The following is a 16,353-nucleotide window of genomic DNA, read 5'->3' as shown; positions in this document are numbered from 1 at the left end:
TTATGTGGGACTTTATCGAAGGCTTTCTGAAAGTCCAAGTACACCACATCCACTGGCTCTCCCGAGTCCACCTTCCTTGTTATGCCCTTGAAAAATTCCAGGGGATTAGTCAAGCAAGATTTTCCTTTAAGGAACCCATGCTGACCAGCACCGATACTTTTATTCCTTCCTAAGTGTTCTGCTATTTCTCCTTTAATGATGGATTCCAATATCTTCCCCACCGACGTCAGGCTGACCGATCTATAATTTCTTGTATTCTTTCTCCCTCCCTTCTTAAAAAGTGGTATTACATCAGCCACTCTCCAGTCTGCAAGCACTTCCCTGGAATCTAAAGAACTTTGGAAAATGTCAACTAGTGCTTCCACAATTTCCAGAGCAAACTCTCTAAGCTCCCTGGGATCCAGCCCATCAGGCCCAGGGGACGTATCAGGCCTCAGTTCGAACAATTTGCTCACAACCACCTACTTCAGGATCTGAATATCCATCAAATTCTCTGTTTCTTTCGGTAATTTCACCAAGTCCCTAGATACTGCTCGACCCCTACCCCTATTCTGATCATGACCTATATCCTCGGTGAAAACAGATGCAAAGTAATTGTTAAATTCCTCAGCCATCTCCATGTCCCCATTGATAATTTCACCTTTCTCTGTTTTCAAGGGCCCAATTTTGGCCCTAACCAATTTCTTCCTTATAACATATCTGAAGAATCTTTTGCTATCCCATTTTATATTACTTGCCAATTTGCCCTCGTACTTCATTTTCCCCTCCTGAATGACTTTCTTAGTTTCTCTCTGTTGGTTTTTAAAGGCCTCCCAATCCTCTAACCTCCCACACTGCTTTGCCATCTTGTGCTTATTTCTTTTAGACCTTGATCTCCTTTGTCAGCCTCGCCTGCCTTTTTCTCTTCATAGAGCTTTAACTCCTCTTTGGAATGAATAGATTCTGAATCCTGTGAAAACTGTCTAGAAATACCTGCCATTTTTGCCCAGTTGTCCTCCCAGCTAGAATGTCCTATTTTATTTTGGCTAGCTCCTCCCTCATAGCTGTATAGTCACCCTTATTTAGCTGTAGCACTAATGTTTCTGACTTCCTTCTCTTCTCCCTTTCCATTTGCAGATTAAACGTAATCATATTATGCTCACTATTACCTAATGGCACCCCTACCTCAAGGTCCCTTATTAACTCCACGTCGTTGCACAGTATTAAGTCCAGAATTGACTTCCCCTGGTAGGTTCCGTCACAAGCTGCTCCAAGAATGTATCTCCGAGACATTCAATAAACTCATTCTCTACCTTTCCCACACCTACTTGATTTTCCCAAGTTGAAGTTACCCATAACTTCTGTATCACTACCATTCTGACATGCCATTTTAAATTCTTTATTTATACTGATTCCCACATCTGAGCCACTGTTTGGAGCTCTGTATCTAACCCCCATATGCTTCTTTTGCCTTTGTAATTTCTCAACTCTATCCAGATTCTACTCCACCTGATTCAATGTCTTCCCTTTCCATCGCCTGAATTTCATTCTTCACCAACAGAGCCACTCCACCTCCTCTACCTAACTTTCTGTCTTTTTGATAGGACATATCCTGGAACATTAATTTCCCAATCCTGGCCCTCCTGCAGCCATGTCTCCGTTACTCCAATAACATCATAACCTCCAATGTCCATTTGCGCCTCAAGCTCATCCATTTAATTCCTTATACTCCGTGCATTCATATACAATACCTTGAAACTGTACCACCCTGCTCTCTCCAATTTGCTACCTGACACCCTCTCTGAAACTCTCCTATCCCTCTTTGCTCCCTTCGGCTTTGAGATTTCACTTGTGCTTTCCCGATATGTTTGTACAAAATGGCCATTTTGATCAACTGAGTTAAGCCGTTCTTTGTTTTGAGTCTCTTGCATTCCTTTTCATTTGATCTTATCCGTACAAATATTGTGATTATAATGGCGATGTGCTAGAATTGATCATCTTTAAACTTTTCATTTGTGTAACTGAAGTTTAATTTATTGTAACCATTTTCAATATCCAATGTATAGATGTTTTTAATAAAATATTTCTCCTTTTAAAATATAATTTTAGACGTTGTCTTTTTCGAGGCTCAAGTAATTTGTCTCATGTACCTGGAACTGGACCAATAGCTTTCGCTCATAAGAGGTTGACTCAGAGCCTAAGAGGAGATCAGACTAAATGTACATCATATTTCATTGAACCAGTGCAATGGATGAAGTCTTCACTACTTGGTGTTTTGGATGGACAGGTAAAATAAAGAATAAAATAAAATAATGAAGAAAAGTAAAAGTTTCTCTTAAACGATCTGCTTTAAAGATGGTGTATGAAGTCATGCTGTGGTTGCTCCATTCTAAATGTTATCGCTTTGTCTTCCACTTATTTCAGAGCTGTGCCAATTTATCCACTCACCACAGCTGAGTTGCTGTGTTTGTACTTTTGAGGATGAGCAAACTTGGCACCAGCAGATGTTGTCTTTACTGGCACTGAGATAACCAGAGTAATTCTGTGGCCAAATTAAGTGAAGTGTCTACAGCAGTGGAGAAGAAAGCAGCTTATGTTCAAAAGGGATCATTAGAGCACATAGAAAACAAAAATAGGAAAAAAGCCTAAATCATAAATTGTTTAAAATAATTATGAAAATGAGTGCACCCCTTAGAATTTTCATTTGCTGTACTTTGTAAGAAAACAATATTATACAGGAATGCTGCTCTGATGGTTATTAAAAAATGGTCTTACAAAGAAATTCCATTCTTTCTAAGTTCAAAGTTCAGATTTATTGTCTGAGTGCATTCATGACATCACAGCTGTGAGATTTTTTTTGAATGTTTTATTAAAAATCAACACATACAACAGTTAATAAATCATGAATCACAATAATACAGAGTTTACATTATGTTGATTAATATATAATAAGAAAAGAGAAAGAAAAAGGAAAAAAACCTTTTTTTAAAAAAAAAGTCCAACTAATCCTTGACCCTTATGGGGCCAGGCAGAATTTCAACTTAACAGAGTGCAAAAACAAAACTCTACTCAAGAAAAGATTTAAAAAAAAAGAGAGGTGAAAATAAAGAAACAAAATCAAACTGCAATAAGAAAAATTCAGCACAGCGCCAGAAACCCGGGTTTGAATCCGATGCTGTCTGTAAGAAGTTAGTTCGTTCTCCCATGTCTGCATGGGTTTCCTCTGGGTACACCGATTTCCTCCCACTGTTTGAAACTATTGGGGATTGTAGGTCAATTGGGTGTCATTAGACAGCACAGGCTCCTAGGCCAGAAGGCCTGTTACCGCGCTGTATGTCTAAATTAAAAGTAAATAAATAGAAAAGTTAGAATACTTAAATGAGTCTGATTGATCTACCCAAAGATTAAGAAATAAATGTTTCCTTCTGACTGAATCCAAGCTGTGTGGTGTTGTATCTGCCAGTTAAATGGAAGTTGAAATATATTCCAATTATTTTCATGGTTTTTAACATTTGTTTCTTTTTATTTTAGCTGCTTTGCCCAAAATGTAATTCCAAGTTGGGATCTTTCAATTGGTATGGTGATCAGTGTTCCTGTGGACGTTGGGTGACTCCTGCTTTCCAGATTCATAAAAGTCGAGTTGATGAAATGAAACATTTAAATATCATCAGTGTGGGAAATGTGAACAGTTGAATAATACACCTGCTTAATTGTACCTGCAAAGCTGGTGAAGTGGAGGAATTTTGTCCTTGTTCTTATCATAATCTGCACTGTCTTATTTGACCTATAAAAGGAAATAGCTCCACTTAATAGGAATGGCTAAATTGTTTCAAGGAAATACTGTAAATATTCTCTATTGGAAAACATTATATGGGGGGGGCGTGGCGTGATGGTGGAGGGAGAAGATGTGGGAAAACACCTCCCCCTGGCAGAACTATTCAAAGCCCATTTAAAAGTTCTTTAAAAAAATGTTTACAACTGTTTAATTATACTGTTGAAGTACCTTACAAACAGTTATGAGAAAGATTAAAGCTCAAATGATTAAGAAAACAGCTACCAAACAGTCTGGAATCGCTGAAGAAACTCAGCCTACAGAACAAATGAACCCTCCAGCGTCGATTTCGGCATAGCCCCGACCGCAGCGATTGTCAACAGGTAGGGTTCGTACCACGGCAGCGCCGACCTTGCGTACAGCTGCGCAAGATGGCGCTGGCGATTGGAATCTATCCCCTCCGGAGCAGAATGTGCTATGTTTGAATCGACCCAGGCTGCCAGTTGGGGGAGGGGGCGATTCGACCTCCCTCAGTTCAGTGGCTCTGGGATGATGGGGGGAGGGGGGTGATCCACACCCATAGTTGGGCTGTCCTGACCCCCATTTCGATGGAGGAAGAGGACATCGCTGGAATAGAAGAGGAACAACTTGTGGAGGAGGAAGAAGTGTTGAGACAGACCTGTTAAGTTTAAATCAGACCCTTCACATTCTAATGTGGCCTTATCTGGTTTATCTAAGCCAATGGAGAACTTGGCAATGCAGATGAGCCAAGGATTTTCAGTAGTCGAGCAATTAATGAGATGAAATGTGAGAAGTCTGAGATGAAGGGTGAAATGTCTTCTATTAAATGGATGTGACAACGTGCCTGAGACCAGTGGATAAGGTTCAAAATAAATTTAAGAAGATTGAAGATGCATTTCTTGATTGTAAAGATAATGTATAAGGAAAAGATAGAGGATTCGTTTACTGGTTGGGAGATTGAGAAGAGTGATTTGTTGAAGAAGATTGACATTTTGGAAAATCAGAGTCGGAGAGAAGATTTTGAAGACTGATCCAGTTCAATTTTTTCAAAAATGGATTCCTGAGGTTTTGGGAACAGCTTATTTTCCAAGTGGCTTGGAACTGGTCAGAGCTCATCGAGCAATAAGGAGGAAACCACTTCTGGGTCAAGTGCCACAATCCATTCTGATTCGATGTTTACATTAGCAGGATCGAAAATTGATTTTAAGACTTGCAGTAGAGAATGTTAGAGGTAATCAGGGTCCTTTGATTGTTAATAATTAGTGTTTTTTTTCTTTCTGTCATTAAGCGTCGCAAAGAATTTGGCTGAAGCTGATTTGTGGAAAAGGGGTTATAAATTTGCTTTTCATTACCCTGCAGAGTTGAAAGTTTTTTTATGGGGATTATCAGGCTCAATTTTTTGATAATGATGCTGAGGCTCTTAGCTAATTCTTTGCCTGTGAATAAGCAGGGACAAGACCAGTTTTCTCAGCAACTTGTTTCGGTTCCGAAAGGGAAGAATGGGAAGTGAGAGATGGAGCCTCAGTAGTTGATTGATATTGGTATTGATGATGACCAAGTCAACCGTGATTTGAAAGCGGCTTGCCATACTTGAATTGATTGTTCTTTTTCTTGTTTGTTCTGTTTGTGGGAGGTGGTTCAACTACCGATTCTTCTGAAGTCGGCCATTTTGTGGTATTTGTCACTCCCATGTAATTGAGAGGGTTACTACACTTGTAGTTTTTTGGGTTTTTTTTAATGGGGGTTTTTTTTTTAATGGGGGTTTTTCCATCTTTGAGCTCAGACCATGATGCAGCCAGTCAGCACACTTTCCACCACATATAGTAGAAATTTGCCAGGTTTTCTGATGTCCTGTCAAACCTCCGCAAACTCCTGAGGATGTTCTTTCTTTATGATACCAATTGCGTGTTGGGTCCAGGAAAGATCCTCCATTATAGTGACTCCCAAGAACTTAAATTTGCTCACCTTCTACGCTTCTTATTTCCCCCAATGATCATACACCTCTGGCTTTCCCTTCCTGAAATCAACAATCAGCTCCTTGGCTTTGGTGATATTGAATGCAAGGTTGTTGGTGCACCATTCAGCTGAGTTTTCATTCTCCCTCCTATATGCTTCTCCCTCCTCATGGTCCCTTTTTTATACAACCCACTACTGTTGCATCATCAGCAAATTTGTAGAATGGTGTTGTTGTACCGAGATCCAAAGTCATAGGTGTATAGTGACTTGAGCAGGGGGCTAAGTACGCAGCCCTGTGGTACTGATGGAGATTGTTGAGGCGATGCACTTACCAATCCTTACTGATTGTGGTCTGGAAATGAGAAAAATCCAGGATCCATTTACACAGTGGGGTGTAGAGTCCCTGGTCTTGGAGTTTGCTGATCAGTTTTGAGGAGATGATAGTGTTAAATGCTGAACTGTAGATGATAACGAACATTCTGGTGAATTGAGTCTTGGGATGGGTCTGTGAAAAGAGAGGGAAAGGAGACAGTTGTTTCATTCGGAAGGACTGTTTGGGGTCCCAAATGATGATGAGGGAGGACGTGAAAGTGTAAGTGTGGCACTCGTGGCACAGTTAGCGTAGCAGTTAGCGCAACACCTTTACAGCGCCAGCTATCGGGACCAGGGTTCGAATCCCGTGATGTCTGTAAGGAGTTTATATGTTCTCCCCGTGTCTGCGTGGGTTTTCCCTGGGGTCTCCAGTTTCCTCCCATTGTTTAAAATATACCGGGGTTGTAGGTTAATTAGATGTAAATTGGGTGGCACAGACTCATGGGCTGAAATGGCTTGTTACCATGCTATATGTCTAAATTTAATTTCTGCAATCATAGGGGAAGGTGCCAAGGGGTGATTAGGGGACCCCAAACAGTCCTTCCAAGTGAATCTGCAGGAATCATCTACTGCAACCTGTGCTCCCATTGTGGCCTTCTCTACATTGGAGAGACTGGACGCAGACTGGGAGATCGCTTTGGTGAGCACCCTCACTCTGTTCACATCATTGACATGTCTGTCTGTGGCTTCACGCACTATCAAACCAAGGCCACCCGTAGTTGGAAGAGCAACACCTCATATTCCGTCTAGGCACTCTACAACCTGATGGCATTAACATTGACTTCTCCAGTTTCCCCCTCTCTTCCCTATCCTGTCTCTTTTCTTCCAGATCTCCATTCACAGAGCCACCCCCCTTCCCCATTTGCTGTTCTCTCACTTCCTTATCCACCTTCTACTTCTTGCTTGAGGCCCTGCACTCCTCCCCCTGCCCCTCTCCCTCACCATTTTATTCAAGCACCTGCCTACATTTGCTCATGCCTTGATAAAGGGCTCAGGCCTGAAACATTGGTTATGATTCTTTGCTTTAATCAGAAAGCACCATGGGTCATGATTGAACCTGAGTTGGTGGAGCTGAGATGTCAGTTTTGCTAGCTGCAGCATTAGGCTACAGCTGGTTGACATCCGTAGTAGTGCTATGAGACCTGCAGTTGAGTTATCACACCAACATGATGTGCTTGGAACAAGCGTGGTAACAGATTGAAAACATTTATCACAGCAACATTTAGCTCAAGATAAGCCAGGATTTGCTCATAAATGGTAAACCAGCTCTCTTTTATATGAATCGTGTTCTTACATTCATTGCCTTAGAGTTCAAATATGGTGTGTGAACTCCTTGCCCTTGATGCTGTGACATGATAGACTAGGATAGAGAGTGGCTACAAGTCTGCCAATTTGAATGCAGAATAGTTAAGTTGCAGTTTTTCCAATTAATCTAACTTAGTTAATTGTTTTGAAATATTTTTTTTCATTTTTTATTCATAAATTTTGAATAATTCAATTAGGAACAATTAATTCTTTCATAATATTGACAACCAGCAAAGCTTGAAGGCAGTTCTTAGCTGGCTGTGGGGGGGGTGGAAAATTACTTTCAACAATTTCATGGGCAATGTTTGTTCTGGCTTGCTCATAGATGTTAGATCTTGTGGGGTCCTTTGCCTTCTGGGAACTTCCTAGGATAGGAATTGTGGAAAGCCTAAATTGAAACCATGCAGTGTCTGTGTGGCGATCAACAGACCCTAACAATTCTGACTACAAAGAAGGGTTCTCTCAGAAATAGAACACTTATGGCAAGTTTATTTAACTTTGACAGAATTTTCACTCTGTGACTAAAATCTAGAGTTATTACTTTTATAAATGTCTTTCCTTGTACATGCTTGGTTTTTTTTAAACTTTATTTAAAATTTTATGACATGAATAAAATAAAAATTACATTTAAAGAAATAATAAAAAATAAGATAAAAAAATTAGAATACTACATCATTAAACTACACAAATTAACCCCCCCAATAATTATAACACAACATTAATCATCTAATTTAAAATTAATCCAACCCTCCCCCCCAAAATAAAGAGTGAAGAATTAATTAACAATGTTGTAAATAAAATAGAAAAAACCCCACTTACGAAATAAAGGATAAAACTTAACAACAAAAAAATTACTAACAACAAAAAAAATATCAATACTAAAATAATACCCTTAAACATATATTTAAATCAAACATAATTCATGTATTTAACAAATGAAATCCACTTTAAAACTAAATTCAAATATTAAAATCATATATCAACCACATATCTGTTATACAAAAAATCATAATTAATAATACATAAATACAGAATTTCCATTAATACCAAGTTTCCTTTATAATTCATCGAGAGAACAAAAACATCCCTTAGAAAAACAATCAGATAAACTTTTTATTCCCTTCCCCTCCTCTTATATATATGTAAAAAAGAAAAAAAAAAGGAAAAAAGTTCAAACTCATAAAATTCTCCATATTCTTCATTTATAACATCTTCAAAATTCTCTATCAAAATTAACTTAATTTTATTAAACTCTTCTCCCTCAATGTATTTGTACTTAATTTTCTTCTTATCACCTTTCCCCTCATCTTCCTCTTCATCTAATTCAACATCCTCAATTTTTGACTTATCTTCTGTGACATCATCCTCTTAAAAAAGAAAGAAAAAAGAGAAAAAAAAACCCCAAAAAAAAGAAAAAAAAGGAGAGAAAAAAAACCTCCTAATTCCCTCTCAATTACAATCAAAACAAAAAGAGTTTAAAAAAAAATTATTTATTTTAAAAAAATAATTAAAAAAAAAACCTTCACTTTTTAACCCAAAAATTAAAAAGAAAAAAAAACAGGTCGGAGGTCACAACTACCTCCTCCTGTTTAAACCACCCAAAGCGGTAACTCCCCCAAAATATTGGGTGTGAGATAACTCACAGGTAGCTGATGACTTCTGGAAACTAGTGCCCACCCAGTTCCCTCTCCCAACTCCCATTTCATTAAACTATCATCATTATTTAAACTATTTAAACTCTTTTCAAAAAAAAGATAAAAGATTTATTTTTTTAAATCAACGTTACCACTTCGATCACCATTGCTTCCATTTCTTTTAAAAATCTGGATACCACCTTACATCTCTACTCTTTGGAGACCTTGAAGGACTACATCGTTCCTGAAACTGCATGATTGGTAGAGACTAAGCAAAGTCCATAACCTCTTTAGGATTGTCAAAGAATTTTGGCTAATTTCCATCCTAAAAAATCTTCAGTACCGCAGAATACCTGAATGTTACCCTATGTCTTTTTTTCCACAACCGTTCTTTCACAGAATTAAATTCGCGTCGTAATAGCATAGTATTAAATCTCCATTTTGAAGCTTTCTGAACATCTTGTGAACTCAAATAATCTAATAATAATAATGAATGATCCGAAACCAATCTAGCCTTATACTCCACAGATGTAACCCTATCCTGCAAATGTGCTGATATTAAAAAATAATCAATTCTAGAAAAAGAATTATGTCGCGAGGAATAAAAAGAAAAATCTTTCTCTGTTGGATTAACTCTTCGCCAAATATCAATTAAATTCAAATCTGCCATCATATTAATCACTTGGATTGCCATCTTAGACTTCTTAATTACTCTTGAGTACTTATCCAATAAAGGCTCCAACACCACATTCAAATCTCCCCCAACATCACATTAGAGTTCGATTGTCCAAGTAATAAAGACATATCCACAACAAAAGCTGTATCCTCAACATTAGGAGCATAAACATCAAGCAAAGTCCATGCCTCATTAAAGATTGTACAATTTAATTTTAATAATCTTCCACCATTTTTCTCTTCACTCTGTAACTAAAATGGTAGATTCTTATGTACCAAAATTGCCACACCTTTTGCCTTAGAATTAAACGAAGAATAAAAAACGTGCCCAACCCATACCTTCAGAAAGACTTACGGAATCAGAACGGAGCTCCAAGGCTAAATTCTTCGCTTGTTTTCCTGGATCCATTTCACGCTGAGTCGTGGCTTTTTGTAAACAAGCAGGCTCAGATAATTTCGGAAAATATAATTTTTTAACAATCTGTTGATGTTTCCTTTTACTTTTTTTTTTAAACAAATGTACCATTAGGTATTAATTCAACATCTCATACTATTTATAAACTTTAAAAAAAGTTTTAATGGGCACTTAAAGACAAAACAATAAGTTAGAGTCAGGAGAGGACTGGAAGGCACGTCTGTTCCTTACGCCATCTTGCCACGCCCCCCATACATGCTTGGTTGAATGGCACTGACTAATCACCCCAAGGAATGTTTCTCACAAAGATTTAGCAGAGATTGATTTTGCCTAATCTAATGTGATTACCTGAGTCAAAAAGCGGTGTCACCAATAGTAACCTTCAGTGAGTAACTTTACAACCAATCAGATTGAAGAATTATCACGAGCAAATAATTCACTTTTTGAAGTTGATAATCAGGTTGTAAACAAGACTTGTAGTAGATGTGTTTTAGAAAATACTTACTTTAAACTGATAATAATTCTGATTCTAAATATCTCTAGAATTTTTAATATGAATGCATAGACAGGTTCTGTACCATTTTTCTATTATTACTAGCAGGCTTAAAAAGATTTTGTTGTAAATTTTATCTTGCTTCCAGGGGCAAGAAGAGAAAAGTAATATATATTTGGAGATTTGGTGAGTCTGCACTTCAAATGCAGGTAGTCCCTGATATACGTCCGTGTTCTGTTCTGACAGACCGGTCAGATTTCGAAATGGGCGTAAGACAGATGTATCTTAACTTTGGGCCTCCCACAGTTGGGTCCAGTTGCTGTAATTTTATGTTTTCGGTTTTTTTTGGTCGTATGTACGGATGGCTGTAAATCACGTAGAAGTCGGGGACTACCTGTAATATATTAGGTTCAATCATGGATTTAGAAAATCTCTAATTACTTCAGAATTTTGGTTTTAAAAAGTGTTAGTCTCATTGTAATAGGATTGTATTAAAATGAGATGTCTTGCTTTTTATCATTTATCATTCATGAAAGATCAACACCAAGTGAGATCAGGAAAGATGTTTACTGGGACTTTTCATAGAGTATTTCAGTTGAGATTAGTTAGGGCTTCAAGTGGTACAGAAGTTAAACATTTGAGGTTCACTCATTACATTCACTAAGCTCTGATAACATGTTCATCTTACCTAAATAGCAAATTGCCACTTTCTTTTAGAGCCCAGCACTAGACCTTGGTAGTGGTTAAGGGTGGAGAGAAACACCACATGGTCATAGACTACAGTCAGACCATAAACAGATTTACCCAACTGGATGCCTACCCCCTCCCCGCATCGCCAACATGGTAAATGAGATTGCCCAGTACTGGGTCTTCTCAACCATTGACTTCAAAACGGCTTACCACCAACTCCCGATCTGACCTGACAGCCCATACACTGCTTTCGAGGTGCTGCTACCACTTATTCTGGATCCCCAACACCAATGGGGTCTCCATCTTCCAGTGGGAGATGGACTAGATAGTGGACAACTATGGGCTAAAGGCCATGTTTCCTTATCTGAACAACATGACCATCTGTGGCCATGGCCAGCAGGATCATGATACTAATCTACAAAAATTTCTCCAGCTGGCCAAAAGCACTTCACACCTAGCTATCCTTAGTTGTGTGGTGGAGAATGGAGTCATTGGGCTTGATCCTGACTGTATGTCTCCCCCCACCCCCTTGCTGGAACTTCCACTGCTTCACAGCCTCAAGGCCCTGAAAAGGTGCTTGGGCTTCTTTTCCTACTACATCCAGTGGGTCCTGAATTATGCAGACAAAGTCCACTTCCATTGAAAACAATCATGTTTCCCCTCCATCAACAGAAGCCCAAGTGGCTTTCACACGCATAAAGGAGCAATAGCCAGGGCGACGATGCACGCTGTGGATGAATCCATCCTATTCCAGGTGTGATGCATCTGACTTTGTCCTGGCTGCCACATTCAACCAGGCGGCAGGCCTGCCGTTTTTTTCCCACACCCAAAGTCCGGCACTCAGCTATCGAGAAGGAAGCCCAGGCCATAGTGGAAGCTGTGCGCCACTGGAGGCACTACCTAGCCGGCAAACCTTTCACCCTGCTGACTTATCAATGTGCAGTCACTTTAATGTTCAATCACTAACAGCGCCGAAAAATTAAGAATGACGAGATCCTGATGTGGAACACCTCAATTCCCTGCCCAAAGGGACATGCGCCAATACAGTTGGACTGCCTCCAAGCCCTGCACTGCACCCTCTGCCACCCCGGGGTCACTAGGCTCTACTACTTCATTAGTGCTCACAACCCCCCTCTCTCGGCTGAGGATATCAGGGAACCGACCCAGAGCTGCCCAGTCTGCACCGAATGCAAACCCCAATTCTTCCGGCCAGAGAAAACTCACCTGAATAAAGCCACCCGCCCTTTTGAATGCCTCAGTATGGACTTCAAGGGCCCCACCCTTCCACCAACCGGAACATATACATTCTCAATATTATTGATGAATACTCACGCGTCCTATTCGCCATCCCCTGCCCAGAAATGACCATGGCCACGGTCCTAAAGTCACCATGCAACCTGTTCAGATACCATTGTTATATCCATAACGAAAGGGGATCCTCATTTATGAGTGAAGAGTTGTACCAGTACCTGCTGGCCAAGGGCATATCCATGAGCAGGACCATGGGTTATAACCCCCAAGGGAACAGCCAAGTAGAAAGTGAGAACACCACTGTTTGGAAGGCAATCCTTCTAGCCCTCAGGTCAAAAGATCTGCCCATTTCCCAGTGGCAAGATGTCCTCCCTGAGGCGCTCCACACTACCAGGTCCCTCCACTCTACTATTACTAATGCTACCTCACATGAAAGGCTGTTTTCCTTCCTCAGGAAGTCGTTGGGAACCACATTACTGTCCTGGCTGATGATTCCTGGGCCTCTTCTGCTCTGGAGGCATAACAGGAGCCATAAGGCTGATCTCTGGTCAAGAAGGTCCACTTCCTCCATACAAATCCTCAGTACACTTACATGGAATACCAGGATGGGTGGCAAGACAAGGTTTCCATCCAGAACCTAGTGCATGCAGGGGACTTCTCTTCTGACCAATCTGAACCCCCCCCCCCCCCCCCCCACACAACCACTGACAACATAACCAGCCACCTGGACCCACTAATTACACTTGGCACCCTGCCCCAACCATGGACTGAGCAACTGGACTGGTGTGGAAGAAACCAACTAAACTTAACTCTTTCATGGGGAAGGGGGTGGGGGGGGGGACATAAACTTTGAGCAGAGTCGTAAGGGGGCCAAAGCCAAAGAAAAGTGAAGAATGTGTGGTTAACCCTCCTTGCTGTTTGCAACACCACCAAACTTCATGACATCTGCAAACTTGCTCATCAAGCTTCCACATTGTATATCACAAAGATCAAGGGTTCTAGCATCTAGCAGAGTTTTCCCAGTTGGAAAATCAACCTTTTGCCACTTGGTCTGACTCCAAGCCAATTTTGGATTCAACACCTTCTTGCCTTGGATTCTATGGGTTTTAATCTTCTGGATCAGCCTATCATCACAAGTGGTGATAGACATCTACTCTGCTTTAATCAATCTTTGTCTTTACCTTCTCAAAAAACTCTGACCAATTTGTGATTTCCTCTGCACAAAGCCATGTTGTAGATACCTGAATGCCCTGCTTTTCTTGGTATACATGACCTATGTTCAAGCAGCCTATTGCAGAATATGTGAGAACATCAAGAAAGAAGTAGCTGAGCAGCACCAGCATCTATGCAAGGCCTTTTTTGGTCTCACGAACATTGGTGACTTCACCAATCATGACTATAGGAGAAAAGTGGAACTCTATCCACAATATTCAGTTCCCTACAGAAAACACCACCATGATGGAATGCAGGCCAGAAAGGGAGACATTAATGATAAAATTCACCACTGCCTTCAGTGTTTGGTCAATGGAGAAAAAGGTTATTTGAAAATCAAGATGTTAGAAAGCACACTGATTTTGATCCAGCAGACAACAGGATTACCTACAGCAGGCATCTCGGGTGCTGTGAGATGCTACCAATGCTGTTTCCACAGGATTGTGGAAATTCACAAGAAGGATAAGTGAATCAATGTCAATGACCTCTCAGGGCAACATCCCCATCATTAAGTACCTACATATACTCAGTTGGACAGACTACTTCATTAACACACTTTACACCTGATCACAAATAATTCTGAGCTCTATTATGGGATTACAATATAGACAAAGGAAGAGAATAAATGATTTCCTCAAATCCTTCAAAGTGCAAAAATACCACTTCTCTGAATCTCTGGTTTATGATTGCTCCAAGTGAAGGAGGAACATTTGGAATGGCACTGAGAACCTTAAATACATACACCAGGAGCCCTGTGTAAGTTTAGAAGTAAAATGCACTTCTTTCATCACTTTCACCCCACATTAGACACCTCCTGCTTATCTGTGGAAGAGTCTGCTGTCCTACATTAGCCTCACTGGCCACCTCAGAACCCAGAGAATTGGAGATGTAATCCATCCTTGATTTTGAGGAGCTGCTAAAGAAAAAATAAAAAAAGTGATAAATCTCTAGCCAGAGTCACTTAGTGTTGTGGAGGAACATGTGGCCTCTCTGACTGGAACATTGTGGATTGCAGAGGGTCATATGTCCTCCCTGTCTGATCCTTATTCTGAAGTCACATCACTTGGCCAATCAAGGTTGAATTCCGGCCTCCCATTAGTGCTCACCTTACTGTTACTCAGTTCATCATTGGCCGGACACCCAGCTCAGAACAGTATAAAACATTGATGCACAGCACATTTCTTTCTCTCTGCCTCATGGTCCAAGCCCCAATCATTGCTCCATGCCATGTCGCTACTGCTGGTAAGGTGTGCACTACACTTAAGCTGAGCCGTTGAACTGCGATGGACCAGTGTTTGCAAAGAGCTGCATCCCCATTGGTACAGGGAATTAGGAATGTGTTTGAAAGTCCCTGTCTGTGAAGTATGTACACATGTGGGAGCATGTAGAAGAGAGGTGGCCACTAGTATCAGAGTCCAACCTGGGTCAAATGTGAGTGTCTATATAGTTGTTTAGAAGCAGAGTAATTAAGTATTGTTTGACATCCTCCCTTGTTTGTCTCACATGTGTTTAATAAAGTTACCTTTGATTGTAACACTTGTGTCCAGATTTGTCTCTCTGTGAACCCACTAAATCAGATACTTCCCAAACACAGCAATTGGTGCTGTGAGCAGGGTTCAAAAAATTTCATCTAGACACCATATGGGAGATTATCCTAGTGTCTGTGTGTGTACCTGACAGGTGCATGCGCTATTGTCTTCCTGCTCTCCAATGTGGGCAGAATATAAAATCCCTGGGTCAGCTGCTGGACCCCCAACCCATGTGGCGTCCATCCTTGAGAAATCGTGATTTCCAGAGACTGAGGGGAATCACAATAGGAGCCCTTTGGCTTATGGTGTCTCTCCTGGGACACCCACACAAAATTGCAGGAGAATTAGGCCAAAGAAGTGCTTAGAAAGATAAGGAGATGGAATCTCTGCAGTATCATTGCTGTGCACTGCAGGAGACAGTGGTTTTCTGCCCTCCTAGAATGGGGTCTACATGGCCAGCTGCAGTGGAACAGCATTGGGAAGGGGACATGGATTGTTAGGCAATGGGCACTGATCATGGGTATCTACAGGAGCACCCATGAGCACCACTTTCCAGGGATCATAAAGGTGACTGGTGCCTTAGTGGGTGATTTAGTAACTACCACATGCCCTGACCTTGGAGTGGTGGTCTTGCCCCTCAAGAGACTGTCAACTGGGAAACCCATCCACGAAGCCATTACCCTCCTGGAGGGATTTGAGTGCATGAAGTGGGGAACACCACTCAGGTTTGCAGGGCTGAGGCGAAGTTCAGCAAAGTCTCCCTGCTGGTGAGTCACATATGAACCTTATCCCACAAAAAATAAATAAATTGAAATCTGAATTATCCAATTCATGTTTTCGATGTGATCAAGCTATAGGGACCTTTTCGCATTTTACCTGGTCGTGCCCTCAGGTGCCAGAATTGTTTTTTATTATTCTTCTTCTTTAGCTTGGCTTCGCGGACGAAGATTTATGGAGGGGTAAATGTCCACGTCAGCTGCAGGCTCGTTTGTGGCTGACAAGTCCGATGCGGGACAGGCAGACACGGTTGCAGCGGTTGCAAGGGAAAA

The 16,353-nt window shown here is 40.7% G+C and overlaps 1 protein-coding gene across 2 annotated transcripts in view; it reads left to right on the top strand.

Annotated features, from left to right (window-relative positions):
* The window catches only part of dusp12 (dual specificity phosphatase 12), a 29,080-nt gene extending 13,771 nt beyond the window's left edge, over nt 1–15,309 (top strand). For both annotated transcript variants that reach the window (XM_069938115.1, XM_069938116.1), the window contains 2 exons: nt 2,089–2,266; nt 3,511–15,309. In XM_069938115.1, coding sequence (XP_069794216.1) covers nt 2,089–2,266; nt 3,511–3,672 — 340 coding nt within the window. In that variant the 3' untranslated portion in view covers nt 3,673–15,309. The remainder of the gene's footprint in view (nt 1–2,088; nt 2,267–3,510) is intronic.
* Nucleotides 15,310–16,353: the final 1,044 nt, after the last annotated feature.

Source organism: Narcine bancroftii, chromosome 5 (assembly GCF_036971445.1).
Source record: "Narcine bancroftii isolate sNarBan1 chromosome 5, sNarBan1.hap1, whole genome shotgun sequence".
Classification (NCBI taxonomy): domain Eukaryota; kingdom Metazoa; phylum Chordata; class Chondrichthyes; order Torpediniformes; family Narcinidae; genus Narcine; species Narcine bancroftii.
This window is presented reverse-complemented; position numbering and strand designations above follow the sequence as displayed.